The sequence below is a fragment of the Bombina bombina genome, chromosome 3, assembly GCF_027579735.1.
Source record: "Bombina bombina isolate aBomBom1 chromosome 3, aBomBom1.pri, whole genome shotgun sequence".
Classification (NCBI taxonomy): Eukaryota; Metazoa; Chordata; class Amphibia; order Anura; family Bombinatoridae; genus Bombina; species Bombina bombina.
The window spans coordinates 466,597,769-466,611,900 of NC_069501.1; the positions used below are offsets into that span (position 1 = coordinate 466,597,769).

At 37.4% G+C, this 14,132-nt stretch overlaps 1 protein-coding gene across 1 annotated transcript in view; it reads right to left on the minus strand.

Moving 5' to 3' along the window:
* Window positions 1-14,132, minus strand: part of LOC128651716 (acidic mammalian chitinase) — a 116,341-nt gene that overhangs the window by 59,840 nt on the left and 42,369 nt on the right. The window contains exon 2 of the mRNA XM_053704702.1: window positions 2,738-2,761. Within this exon, the coding sequence (XP_053560677.1) occupies window positions 2,738-2,761 (24 nt within the window). The remainder of the gene's footprint in view (window positions 1-2,737; window positions 2,762-14,132) is intronic.

Here is a 14,132-nt window from a genome sequence, read left to right on the forward strand (position 1 = left end):
TAGTTAGAATAGTTATTAAATAGTTATTAACTATTTAATAAATACCTAGCTAAAAGAAATACAAAATTACCTGTAAAATAAATCCTAACCTAAGTTACAATTAAACCTAACACTACACTATCATTAAATTAATTAAATAAATTACCTACAAATAACTACAATTAAATACAATTAAATAAACTAACTAAAGTACAAAAAATAAAAAAAACTAAGTTACAAACATTTAAAAAAGATTACAACAATTTTAAGCTACTTACACCTAATCTAAGCCCCTTAATAAAATAGCAAAGCCCCCCAAAATAAAAAAAATGCCCAACCCTATTCTACATTACAAAGTTAACAGCTCTATTACCTTACCAGCCCTTAAAAGGGCCTTTTGCGGGGCATGCCCCAAAGAATTCAGCTCTTTTGCCTGTAAAAATAAAATACAACCCCCCCAACATTAAAACCCACCACCCACATACCCCTACTCTAACCCAAACCCCCCTTAAATAAACCTAACACTACCCCCCTCAAGATCATCCTACCTTTAGCCGTCTTCAGCCAGCCGACCACCGATGGAACAGAAGAAGACATCCGGAGCGGCAGATGTCATCATCCAAGGGGCGCTGAAGAAGTCTTTTATCCTATTGAAGCCATCATCCAAGGGGCACTAAAGAAGTCTTCCATCCGATTGAAGTCATCATCCAGGCGGCGTCTTCAATCGTCATCCATCCGGAGCGGAGCCATCTTCAGACGAGCCGACGCGGAGCCATCTTCTTCCACCGACGAATGACGGTTCCTTTAAGTGACGTCATCCAAGATGGCGTCCCTCGAATTCCGATTGGCTGATAGGATTCTATCAGCCAATCGGAATTAAGGTAGGAAAAATCTGATTGGTTAATTAAATCAGCCAATCAGATTGAAGTTCAATCCGATTGGCTGATCCAATCAGCCAATCAGATTGAGCTTGCATTCTATTGGCTGTTCCGATCAGCCAATAGAATGCAAGATTAATCTGACAATCACCAATACCTAAGTTTTTTAGTTTCAGTAGTAGTATGTCGTGGTCTACTGTGTCAAAGGCCTTTGCAAAATCAAGGAAAATAGCTCCAGTTAGGTCTCCTTGTTCCATGCCAGTTTGGATTTCGTTACAGAGACCTGTAGATAAAGAAAGAACAAAGTAACCAACTCTGGCTTTCTGTACCATGGGCAGCAATGTGTTAGGAAACAAAGCAACTTTCTAATTGCTTAAAAGCCACCACTACTCTTCTGAAGAGATTGACGTGGACTCAGCTAAACCCAAATCCTTGCTTGCAGGGAAAAGTAATTGAAAAAGGAATTAATTTCTTCAGACACCAAACTTCACCTCCTCTATTGATTTGGGTAGGGGAGTGACACTTAACAGCTTTGCTGTGGTGCTCTTTGCCTCCTCCTGTTGGCCAGGAGTGATATTCCCACTAGTAATTGAATGACATTGTGGACTCTCCATATCTTAGGAAAGAAACTACATGAAATCACTTTGAGGGCATTTGAGAGCTCTGGTTAACTATTTTGCAAATAAGTGAAGCAAAAAAGCGTAACATTGAAAATACAGTACAAAGTACAGTTATAACATCTAATAACAATTATGAAGAAAAAAAATTGCACAAAAAAGTTATAAGGGCTCAAAGATATAAGGTCTCAGGTGTTTGAAAAAAGTAAAATGTTATGAAATCACAAATTCTTTCATGATTCAGAATGAGCATGCAATTTTAAACAACTTTCAAATTTACTTCTATTAGCAATTGTTCTATGTTCTCCTGGTATATTTTGTTGAAAAGCAGGGATGTATGCTTAGGAGCCAGCCCATTTCTGGAGCACTTTATGACAGCAGTTGTACAAGAATGTTATCCATTTGCAAGAGCACTAGATGGCCTACCAAGGTATCTCTTCAACACAAAAAAATCATAGGAACTAAACAAATTTGATCATATTTAATAAGTGTTATACTGTGTATTTACTGTAACTATTTCACATTCCAATGTTCTGCACATAGCAGAATATGTTATATGTATTTTTAAATAGATATTCCTATATATATCTGTATACATCTATACCTATATATAATCATCTATATATATATATATATACAGTATATAAAGATATACACTATATATAGATATAGATAGATAGATAGATAGATAGATAGATAGATAGATAGATAGATAGATAGATAGATAGATAGATAGATAGATAGATAGAAATATATATGTATGAAAAAAAAACATATATATGAATTAATTAAAATTCATTAAAATTGAATTAATGAATAAATAGAACATATTTTCTATGTGAAGAACATTAGAATGTGAAATATTTATATTTTCATGTCGGGTTAGCACACTTGAGGATATGTGATTGGGTTTGCGCACGAGTAGGGTGTTTTCCACTTTTTTTGCTTCATTGACTTTTAGAGGGAAAAGGGTTATCGCACGCACAATATTCAAATTCCGTCTTTATACTTTCAACTTGTAATGCCTGCGCTACACGACACGCGTCAAAAAGTTTACTTCTAGTGAAGCTAACACTCGAACGGGAGCATTAAATAATGCTCCTCTTGTAATCTGGCCTTAAATGTATAAAAACTAGACACATTTCAGTGATATGTCAAACCTTTGCTATGTAGCAATTAACACATAACTGCTACATATAATATGGTTGCATGCATTTCTATGTTTTCAAAAGCACACATTATAGATTCGCCTTGATTACTCACCTAGCTGCAGCAGTGCCAGCAAACCTGAAAGAGAATAAAAGAGATTCAGTTAAAGGGACAGTCTACACCAGAATTTGTATTGTTTTAAAACATAGATAATCCCTTTATTACCCATTCCCCAGTTTTGCATAACCAACACAGTTATAGTAATATACTTTTAACCTCTGTGATTATCTTGTATCTAAGCCTCTGCCAACTGTCCCTTTATTTCAGTTCTTTTGACAGACATGCAGTTTAGCCAATCAGTGCCTGCTCCCAGATAACTTCACGTGCACGAGCACAGTGTTATCTATACGAAACACATGAACTAACACCCTCTAGTGGTGAAAAACAGTTAAAATGCATTCTGAAAAGAGGTGGCCTTCAAGGTCTAAGAAATTAGCATATGAACCTCCTAGGTTAAGCTTTCAACTAAGAATACCAAGAGAACAAAGCAAAATTGGTGATAAAAGTAAATTGGAAAATTGTTTAAAATTACATGCTCTATCTGAATCATGAAAGTTTATTTTGGCCTAGACTGTCCCTTTAACCTTTGGAAAAATTGAAAAATATCAGTAAACTAGCTTAAAGGGATAGTCTAGTTACAAATAAACTGTCATGATTCAGATAGAGCATGCAATTTTAAGCAACTTTTTAATTTACTTCTATTGTCAAATTTTCCTCGTTCTCTTAGTATCTTTATTTGAAAAAGCAAAAATGTAAGCTTTTGAGACGGCCCATTTTTGCTTCACACCTGGGTAGCGCTGGCTGATTGGTGGCTACGTTTAGACAACAATCAGCAAGTGCTACCCAGGTTCTGAACCAAAAATGGGTCGGCTCGTCAACTTACATTATTGTTTTTTCAAATAAAGATACCAAGAGAACGAGGACAAATTAATAATAGGAGTAAATTAGAAAGTTGCTTAAAATCGCCTGCTCTATCTGAATTATAAACGTTTAATTTTTGACTAGATTATCCCTTTAAGTAAACCTGAAAACCTGAGAGATTACCATCAGACTTAAAAGACAGTAAAACATCACATCCTTTTTGAAGTTCAATCTTTCCACACCCTTATACTGATGTTAAAAAAACAGAACCCGCACATTGAGAAAATATCATTAATATTTACATATCCCCAGAAACAGAAAAATACTGTCAGATAAAATGTAAAAGCAATTTTTATAGAAATGACTGTAAGTAAATAGCAAAAAGCAGAGCATTAACTCATTTTTACACTTCCAATTTACAGATTTTATAATTCCACATTTAGAATTCATTAACTTTTCCAAAACATCAATATATATAGGATCCTATACTAATGTTGTTAAAGAAAATATGATCTTGCATTATTGTACTATGTTATTTATGCAACAATGTTGCAGGACAACCAATATTATGTATCTATACCTACTACAAGGTAGCGAGATATTCCAAGGGATCCGCCACTATGTCGAGCAAACCTTTCAAAATATTCCAAGCTCCCAACATAGATGCTAACAGACGGCATCACAGAGAGATGTTTGCTATACATGTCATTGGTCGTCAATGCTGGCAATAGATAACACCCAGAATCACTGCCCACATTGTCAATGTATAGTAAATGATCCCTTGGAATATAACTGCTGTGCCTAACCACTAATCCTAATACCCCTAAACCGAAGTACCCCGCGAGTGCAAACTAACACTACACTAATAAATATCTAAACCGCAACATACCCACCACAAGTATCTATCTTGTTAACCCCTATACAGCCACATACCCACAGCAAGTATCTATCCTGTTAACCCCTATACTACCACATACCCACTGCAAGTATCTATCTTGTTATCTATCCTACACTATTAACCCCTAAACTGCCACAACCCACAATGCAAACTAACCCTACTCTATCTAACACCTAACCCCCCTCTAAACTAAACCCCCTAGGTTACAGAAAATAATAAAAAATCTAAGTTACAGAAAATAAAAAAGACAGTATCCAAAATAATAAAACACAAATATACCTAACACTAACCTACATGCTCGATCAAAAATAAAAGCCATCCAAAATAAAAAAAACTAACAATAAATTTAAATTACAATAGCCATTAAAAGGGCCTTTTGTAGGCTTTTGCCCTAAAGTGAATGCAGCACTTTTACATGTAAATAAATTACAACCCCCCTCCCCCAAAATAATAAAGGCTGACTACAAAACATATCCTTAAAAAATTAAAAATCCTATTGTTTTTAAATAAAAAAAACCCACCCAAAAAAGGTCTAACTAAACCCAAAGTTTAAACTCACCATACAAAAATCCAGCTCCTCTTGATCTGAAGTTGGGCCCTCTTCATCCTGGGTCCAGGCACCGGGGACATTTGCAGAGGCATACTTTGGCGGCCTCTTCCACCACCGCCTCTCCACAATCTCCTCTCCAGCTCCTCTTGATCTTAAGTTGGGCCCTCTTCATCCTGGGTCCAGGCACCGGGGACATTTGCAGAGGCATACTTTGGCGGCCTCTTCCACCACCGCCTCTCCACAATCTTCACCAATGCCAGGATCCTCTTTATCCCGGGTCCAGGAGCTGGGGGCCCATTTTCACGGCAGTGGAGGCGGACTTCGGCTGTTAGCTGGTGAAACTACATTACCTACATTGCCTGAGGTAGTTATCGTAGGTGTAGTGCAACTTAAATCCCGCCTGCAATATTTGGAGTGTGCCTACACAGAAACTATTTTTAGTTTCAGTGAGTGCACTGTCTACGCCATGTAGGCACACTTTAAATAGGGTCCCCCCCTGGCCACAGCAAAGTGCAGATGAGCGGCAATGTGGGCGGTAACGTCACAGGCCGACAAAGGTGGTAATATTGTGGTGATGTGGAAAGAAGACTACACAAAAGAAGCACTAAGGCAGTTGGCCTATAGTGAGGTCTATTGCAAGTTGTCTAGCAATTCTACGCATGTATTCCAGGGACTTGTGTACCATATTTTGGATGATAGCAGAGAAGATGGTCTCATTAAGGAGACAACCTTTGATTTTCTGTTTGTATCTAATCCAGTGGTACCAGTTTTTCCCCACTTGCCAAAGGTGCACAAGTCCCTGGATGTACAGGGGAGGCCCATAGTTTCGGGAATATGGTCACCATTCGAGAAGCTTTCTACATGGGTTGACTCTTTTTTGCAGCCACTCTTTAAGCTAATTCCTAGTTACTTAAGAGATACAAAGCACCTCCTTAAAATTATTAGAGGAGGAGGTTTGGCAGGAAAATTGTATCTGGGTAACAGTAGATGTAGTAGGGCTATATTCTGCTATCCCACAAGAAAATGGACTAACAGCAGTTAGGTTCTTTCTAGATAAATTAACCCATGTTCATTTGTATTTTAACATTTACTATTCCTGTGCACCTTCATTCTACAATAGATTTGTTACAAGCAGAATGTAGTTGATTATCTTTGCATTTAAATTGGTGCTGTTAGTTATATCTCAAATATATATATATATATATATATATATATATATATATATATATATATATATATATATACTTTTGAGCCCTTCCTAGTTATATACCTTGAAACATGCATTATCATTTTTATCAATTTAAATATGCTTTAATGTGTTTTGAATAGAAATACTTGAAATACCTATGTTCTTCATTTAAAAAAAAACATAATTTATGTACGAACTTACCTGATAAATTCATTTCTTTCATGGTGGCAAGAGTCCATGAGCTAGTGACATATGGGATATACATTCCTACCAGGAGGGGGCAAAGTTTCCCAAACCTCAAATGCCTATAAATACACCTCCCACCTCACTCATACCTCAGTTTAACGTATAGCCAAGTTAGTGAGGTGTAAAAGGAGTAAAAGCATAAAAAAGAGGAACAGGATAAATAAAGAGCTTTACATAAAAAAAAAAATCATAAACCCCAAAAAATTGGGTGGGTCTCATGGACTCTTGCCACTATGAAAGAAATTAATTTATCAGGTAAGTTCTTACATAAATTATGTTTTCTTTCATATAGGTGGCAAGAGTCCATGAGCTAGTAACGTATGGGATATAATACCCAAGATGTGAAAGTCCACGAGTCACTAGAGAGGGAGGGATAAAATAAAAACAGCTATTTCCTCTGAGAAATGAAATCCAAAAAATAATTAAGTTTTCTTAAAAAAACAAAAAACTCAAATCATAGGCACTAGAATCAAACTGAGACCGCTACCTGAAGAGCCTTTCTACCAAAGGCTGCTTCCAAAAAAGCAAACACTTCAAAATGGTAAAATTTAGTAAATGTATGCAAAGAAGACCAAGTTGCTGGTTTGCAAATTTGATCAACTGAAGCTTCATTCTTGAAAGCCCAAGATGTGGCGACTAATCTAGTAGAATGAGCTGTAATTTGCTGAGGCAAAGACTGCCCCACCTCCAAATAAGCTTTGTGAATCCAAAGCTTCAACCAAGATGCCAAGGAAATGGCAGAGGCTTTCTGACCTTTTCTGAAACCAGAAAAGATAACAAATAGACTAGAAGTCTGTCTGAAATCTTTAGTAGCCTCAACATAATATTTCAAAGCTCTTACCACATCCAAAGAATGTAAAGACCTTTTAAGAGTATTCTTAGGATTAGTACACAAGGAAGGAACAATAATTTCCCTATTGATGTTGTTAGAATTCACAACTTTAGGTAAAAATGTAAACAAAGTCTGCAAAACAGCTTTATCTGGATGAAAAATCAGATAAGGAGACTCACAAGAGAGAGCAGACAATTCAGAAACTCTTCTAGCAGAAGAGATATCCAAAAGAAATAACACTTTCCAAGAAAGTAGTTTAATATCCAAAGAATGCATAGGCTCAAAAGGAGGAGCCTGAAAAGTCTTCAAAACCAAATTAAGACTCCAAGGAGGAGAAATTGATTTAATAACAGGTTTGATGCGAGCTAAAGCCTGAAGAAAACAATGAATATCAGGAAGCCTAGCAATCTTTCTATGAAATAAGACAGAATAAGAGGAGATTTGTCCTTTCAAAGTATTTGCAGACAAACCTTTATCCAAACCATCCTGAAGAAACTGTAGAATCCTAGGAATTCTAAAAGAATGACAAGAATAATAATGAGTGGAACACCATGAAATATTGGTTTTTAAAACCCTATGATAAATCTTCCTTGAAACAGACTTACGAGCCTGTATCATAGTGTTAATAACTGAGCCAGAGAAACCTCTATGACTAAGAACTAAGTGTTCAATTTCCATGCCTTCAAATTTAGAGATTTGAGATCCTGATGGAAATTGGGCCTTGAGACAGAAGGTCTGGTCTTATAGGAAGTGACTAAGGCTGGCAACTGTACATTCGGACAAGTTCCACATACCAAAACCTGTGAGGCCATGCTGGTGCTATCAGAAACACATAAGATTGTTCCATTATGATCTTGGAGATCACCTTTGGAAGAAGAACCAGAGGCAGAAAAATGTAAGCAGGTTGGTAAAACCAGGGAACTGCTAAAGCATCCATCATTTCTGCCCGAGGATCCCTGGATCTGGAAAGGTATCTGGGAAGTTTCTTGTTCAGACGAGAGGCCATCAGATCTATTTCTGGAAGACCCTACATCTGAACAAGTTGAAAAAACACAAATGAATTTGATATGAATCAAAGCCTGAACAAAACAGTGAATATCAGGAAGCTTAGCAATCTTTCTATGAAATAAGACAGAAAGAGAGGAGATTTGTCCTTTCAAAGTATTTGCGGCCATCAGATCTATTTCTGGAAGACCCCACATCTGAACAAGTTGAACAAACACATCTGGATGGAGAGACCACTCCCCCGGATGGAGAGAATTATGACTAAGATAATCCGCTTCCCAATTGTCTACACCTGGGATATGAATCGCAGATATTTCACAAGAGTTGGATTCCGCCCAAGAAAGTATCAGAGAAACATCTAAAAATTTAGAGTGAGAGAAGGTGGGGGTGGGGCAGAGTATATTGTACACAAAAGATTCAGTGGTTAAGGGCAAATGGCCCGATTTGAGTTTTATAATCTCCCAACCACTGATACCTCCTGCCACAGATTTAAAGTTAAGGGCAAGATACAACTAACAAGTAATTGTAAATAGACTTACAAGTAAGAATAGGTAACTTAAATCTGTGAGGAAAATTCCACCAATGCCCTCGCAAAATCAGAGCTAGATAGTTTTTAGTTAGAAAAAATATTTTTCTCCATTCATACACTAAAATTTATTAAAGTCAAAATTTTAACCACACATACATTTAGCAAGAGCTAAGAATTAAAAACACTACACCTAAGTTGAGCTGTGATTTTTAAATTAGTCTGAAATCAGTATCAAAGGTATCTGGCAGCAAAAATTATAGATATAGGCTAAGCCCTTACAATCCGAGGGCTAGATTAAGTTTAATTTTTTACCAATTATTAAAGCTGCATTATACCAGACCAACAAAGGTGAGCAAGTTAAAAAAAGGGGAAAGACAGAGCTTATCCCAGAGGACCCCTGACGTACGTTTCACAAAAAACGCTTCCTCAGAGGGGTGTGGAGCCGCTGCAAAATGTTATATTTATGAGTCTGTAAGACTCTCCTCCGATGTTTGAGTGGGTATGCCTAATTGCCAAAGTTACATTTTAATTGGCTCATGTGAGTGTCAATCACCAAAGTGACTGATGATAGGGTACGGTAGGGGGTAGTGGTTCCAAACATAGCGCTACGTCTGAAGTGGGCGTATTTGTTTATATTAGCATTTGTGGTGCAGATCTCATTGGATGATTACATCGAACATATGTTACGCTATTGTGCTTAGCTTAATGTCTGACAGATCAATGGGAAGCATAAAGCAGTCACTTATCAAATTAGTTACCTATTCTTACTTGTAAGTCTATTTACAATTACTTGTTAGAAACATCTAAAAATGCTAAAGGACTGTGAGTCCCCCTTCGATGATTGACATATGCCACTGTTGTGGTATTGTCTCTTTGAAAACAAATGTAAAGTTTTCTCTTCAATAGAGGCCAAGCCTAAAGAGCTCTGAAAATAGCACAGAGTTCTAAAATATTGATTGGTAACCTCGCCTCTTGAGGATTCCAAACCCGTTTTGCTGTCAGAAATCCCCAGACAGCTACCAGGTGATGGTTTAACTACCAAGTCCGAGAGACTTGAGTGTTGGAATTTAAGTATATCAACTGTGATATCTGAGTATAATCCCTGCACCACTGGTGCAACATGCAGAGCTGTAGAGGTCTCATATGAAAATGAGCAAAGGGGATTGTGTCCGATGCTGCAATCATGAGACCAAAACTTCCATACACATAGCCACTGAAGGGAATGATCGAGACTGAAGATTTAGACAAGCTAAGACCAATTAAATTTGTCTCTTGTCTGTTAGAGAAAAAGTCATGGACACTGAATCTATCTGGAAACCTAAGAAGGTGACCTTTGTCTGAGGAATCAAAAAACTCTTTGGTAAATTGATCCTCCAACCATGTCTTTGAAGAAACAACATTAGTTGTTTAGTGTGAGATTCTGCTAAATGAAAAGATTGAGCTAGTACCAAGCTATCGTCCAAATAAGGAAACACCGCAATACCCTGCTCTCTGATTACAGATAGAAGGGCACCGAGAACCTTCGAGAAAATTCTTGGTGCTGTTGCTAGGCCAAATGGAAGAGCGACAAATTGGTAATGCTTGTCTAGAAAAGAGAATCTCAGAAAACGATAGTGGTCTGGATGAATCGGAATGTGAAGATAAGGGTCCTGTAAGTCTATTGTGGACATGAAATGACCTTGCTGAGCAAAAGGCAGAATAGCCCTTATAGTCACCATTTTGAAAGTTTGGACTCTTACAAAACGATTTAAAGTTTTCAGATCCAGGATTAGTCTGAAAGAATCTTCCTTCTTTGGGACAATGAATAGTTTTGAATAGAAACCCAATCCCTGTTCCTGCTGAGGAACTGGTACAATCACCCCTGAAAGCTCTAGGTCTGAAACACACTTCAGAAAAGCCTGAGCCTTCACAGGGTTTGTTGGAACATGATTAAGAATGAATCTTCCCATGGGAGGTCTTATTCTTAAAGCTATTCGATACCCTTGAGAAAAAATATTCTGAATCCACTGATTTTGGACAGAATCTGTCCAAATGTCTAGAAATAACTATAGTCTGCCCCCCACCAGAAGAACTGGTTTGAGGGCCGCACCTTCATGCAATCTTAGGGGCTGGATTTGGATTCTTATAAGGCTTGGATTTATTAAAATTCTGAGATGGTCTCCAATTAGAGCCAGAGGCCTTAGGGGAAGGAGAGGTTTTCTGTTCTCTATTCTGACGAAAGGAACAAAAACAATTGGGAGCTTTAAATTTACCCTTAGATTTCTTGTTTTGTGGCAGAAAAACTCCCTTACCCCGGTGATAGTGGAGATAATAGAATCCAATTGAAAACCAAACAAATTATTACCCTGAAAAGATAGAGATAATAATCTAGATTTAGACACCATGTCAGAATTCCAAGATTTAAGCCATAAAGAGCTCTTTTAGTTAGAATAGCTAAAGACATAGATTTAACATTAATCTTAATGACATCAAATATAGCATCACAAATTAAATGATTTGCATGTTGAAGAAAAAGAACAATGCGGGATAGTTCAGGATCTGATAATTGCTGTCCTAAACTGTCCAACCAAAAAGTTGAAGCAGCAGCAACATCAGTCATAGAAATAGCTGGTCTAATTCTCTCATTATGCCCTATATTAGGAAGAGAGATAAGCACTTATGTGTTTGTTTAGGTTACCTGTTATACCTATTTGATTATTCTATGACCGTTTGTTTTGTTTGTTTTAATATGTTCTCTGTTTGCAGAAACCAGACCTGTATATGCCATTGTTCATCGACCAGTTCTACATTGTATGTATCATTCCTGACCTTGCAATTTTTACTAACTTTATTGACACAGAATGCCAAGGCCTAAATTCTCCTCATAAGCGATCTAAAGCACTCTCAGATTTAGCAAAACGGCAAGTAGATTTCCTATTCTTCTAAGAAACACATTTTAGGCACAGCAAAGAACCCAAATATTTAGGGAAAATATATACCTCACACTATCACAGCTCAGGACCGGTAAAGAAAAACGAAGTGAGTATTTTACTTCATAAATCCCTCCCCTTTACCCTATTAAATCTCACTAAGGACAAAGAAGGATGCTTTTTGGGCTTGGTAGGCCTATTATACGGTTGGACTATAACATTAATCAACGTTTTATGCCCCAAATACCGGTCAAACCCCTTTTTTCAAAAATATTTTTACGAGAACCCTAGATCTAGCTAAAGGCCCCATATTTCTCGCAGGAGATTTCAATACACTGCTACAACCCACAAAAGATAGCTCAAATCCAAAAATACAGATTTCCAAGACAGTTACCGCAACTTTATGGAAAGGTATGAAAGATCTAATTCTCTACGATGTTTGGAGGTTTATACACCACGATAAATGAGATTATACTTTTTTTTCACATCCCAACAAATCCAATAGCAGGCTTGACTACATACTCATGAACCAATCAGGCCTCTCACATATACACCATTGCGACATCTCGCCCACCTCATGTTCTGACCACTTAGCCATCAAAGTCAAATTCTCCTGGCCAGAAATGCCCACGGAGCCATATCTATGGTAATTAGATGATTCCCTGCTAAACAACCCAGATACCTTAACCAAATTATCTCACCTTATATCTGAATACTTCTCAATCAATTCCAGCTCCATTAATGACAACTTCAAAATCTGGGAAGCTAACAAATGTGTATTACGAGGGGAACTAATTAAAATCAAAGCCCACATGCAGCAAGTCCACCGAAAACAATATAGAGACCTGACGGAACAGTATACTCGACTAGACTTAGCACACAAAAAAGACCCTACTAATCCTACCATAACAACAGAACTTCAAGTGGCCCGTGCTGATCTCGATACATTTTTAGATTTTTAATACCAAAGTCTGCGTACCAAAACCAACAGTATGAGCTGGCAAAATGCTGGCCCGTGCTCTAAAGAAAAAGAGGTTGAGATCCTTCATATATGAGCTTCATACCCCGCAGAACAAAAACATAAGGACCACCGAGGAAATCCTTCAAACCTTCCAAAACTATTATACAGAACTTTACAAAATATGACCTGACCCCCCTCATCGCCCATACATCTTACTGACCTTACCTCCTATATCGCTAATTGTCAAATACCTTCCATCACCGCACCCCAGGTGCAAGATTTAAAAAAAACAATATCTGTTCAAGAAATATTATTAGTAATTAATGCACAAAAAAATGGAAAGAGCCCGGGCCCAGATGGCTTTTCTTCTAAATATTACAAATCATTCTCCTCCTTTCTAGCCCCCCATCTCACGCTTATCTTTAATGAAGCCGCTACTAACAACCCCTTCCCCCCTCAATGTTAGAGGCACACGTAACAGTGATCCCCAAGCAGGGCAAACAACCAACTACCCTAGCAAATTTTCGACCCATCTCCCTACTTAACGTGGACATTAAACTCTATACTGCAATTCTAGCAACCAGAATTAATTCTATTCTCCCCTCTTTAGTTCATCTTAATCAAGCTGGTTTCACACCCCATAGGGAAACCAGGGACAACACCACTAAAATAATTACCCTTATGGAGTATGCAAGCAAACACAGTATCCCTTCCGCATTCATTTCAATGGACGCGGAAAAAGCTTTCCACAGGCTGGATTGTTTTTTTTTTTTAAAACAAACTATGGCAAAATTTGGATTTGACCAAACATTCATAGGGAAAATCTTTGCCCTCTATAATAAACCCCAAGTGAAAATTAAATTAAATGAATCCCTGTCACATTCTTTACTGATCTCAAACGGCACGAGACAAGGCTGTCCCCTCTTGTCATTGCTGTTTGTTCTAACTATGGAAATCTTGGCATCAATTATTAGAAATCACACCAATATCTCAGGCTTTCGTATAGGGTAAGCAGAATACAAAATAACCCTTTATGCAGACAATATCTTCATGACCCTAACCGACCCTGATTCGTCTGTCCCTCGCTTAATTTCAACATTGCGCACATATGAACTCTACTCTAATTTCAGCATTAACATATCCAAATCCGAACTCCTTAGCATTGCTTTACTTACCACTATTCTAGAAAACATTCAACGGCAAAGCCATTTTCGCACCCAAACTAAGGCTATCAAATACTTAGGAGTCTATATTTCACCGAACACTCAAAATATTATTTCTTTGAATTATTATTATTATTTATTTGTAAAGCGCCAACAGATTCCGTAGTGCTGTCCATAGGTAACAAAGATAAAAAGACAGTACAATATGAGACACGAGACAAAATGTAACAAACAAATACAGGGGGAATTGGGAGCCCAATTATACTGCTTTAAGGAAAAGCATTGATATGACATTATAATCCTGGA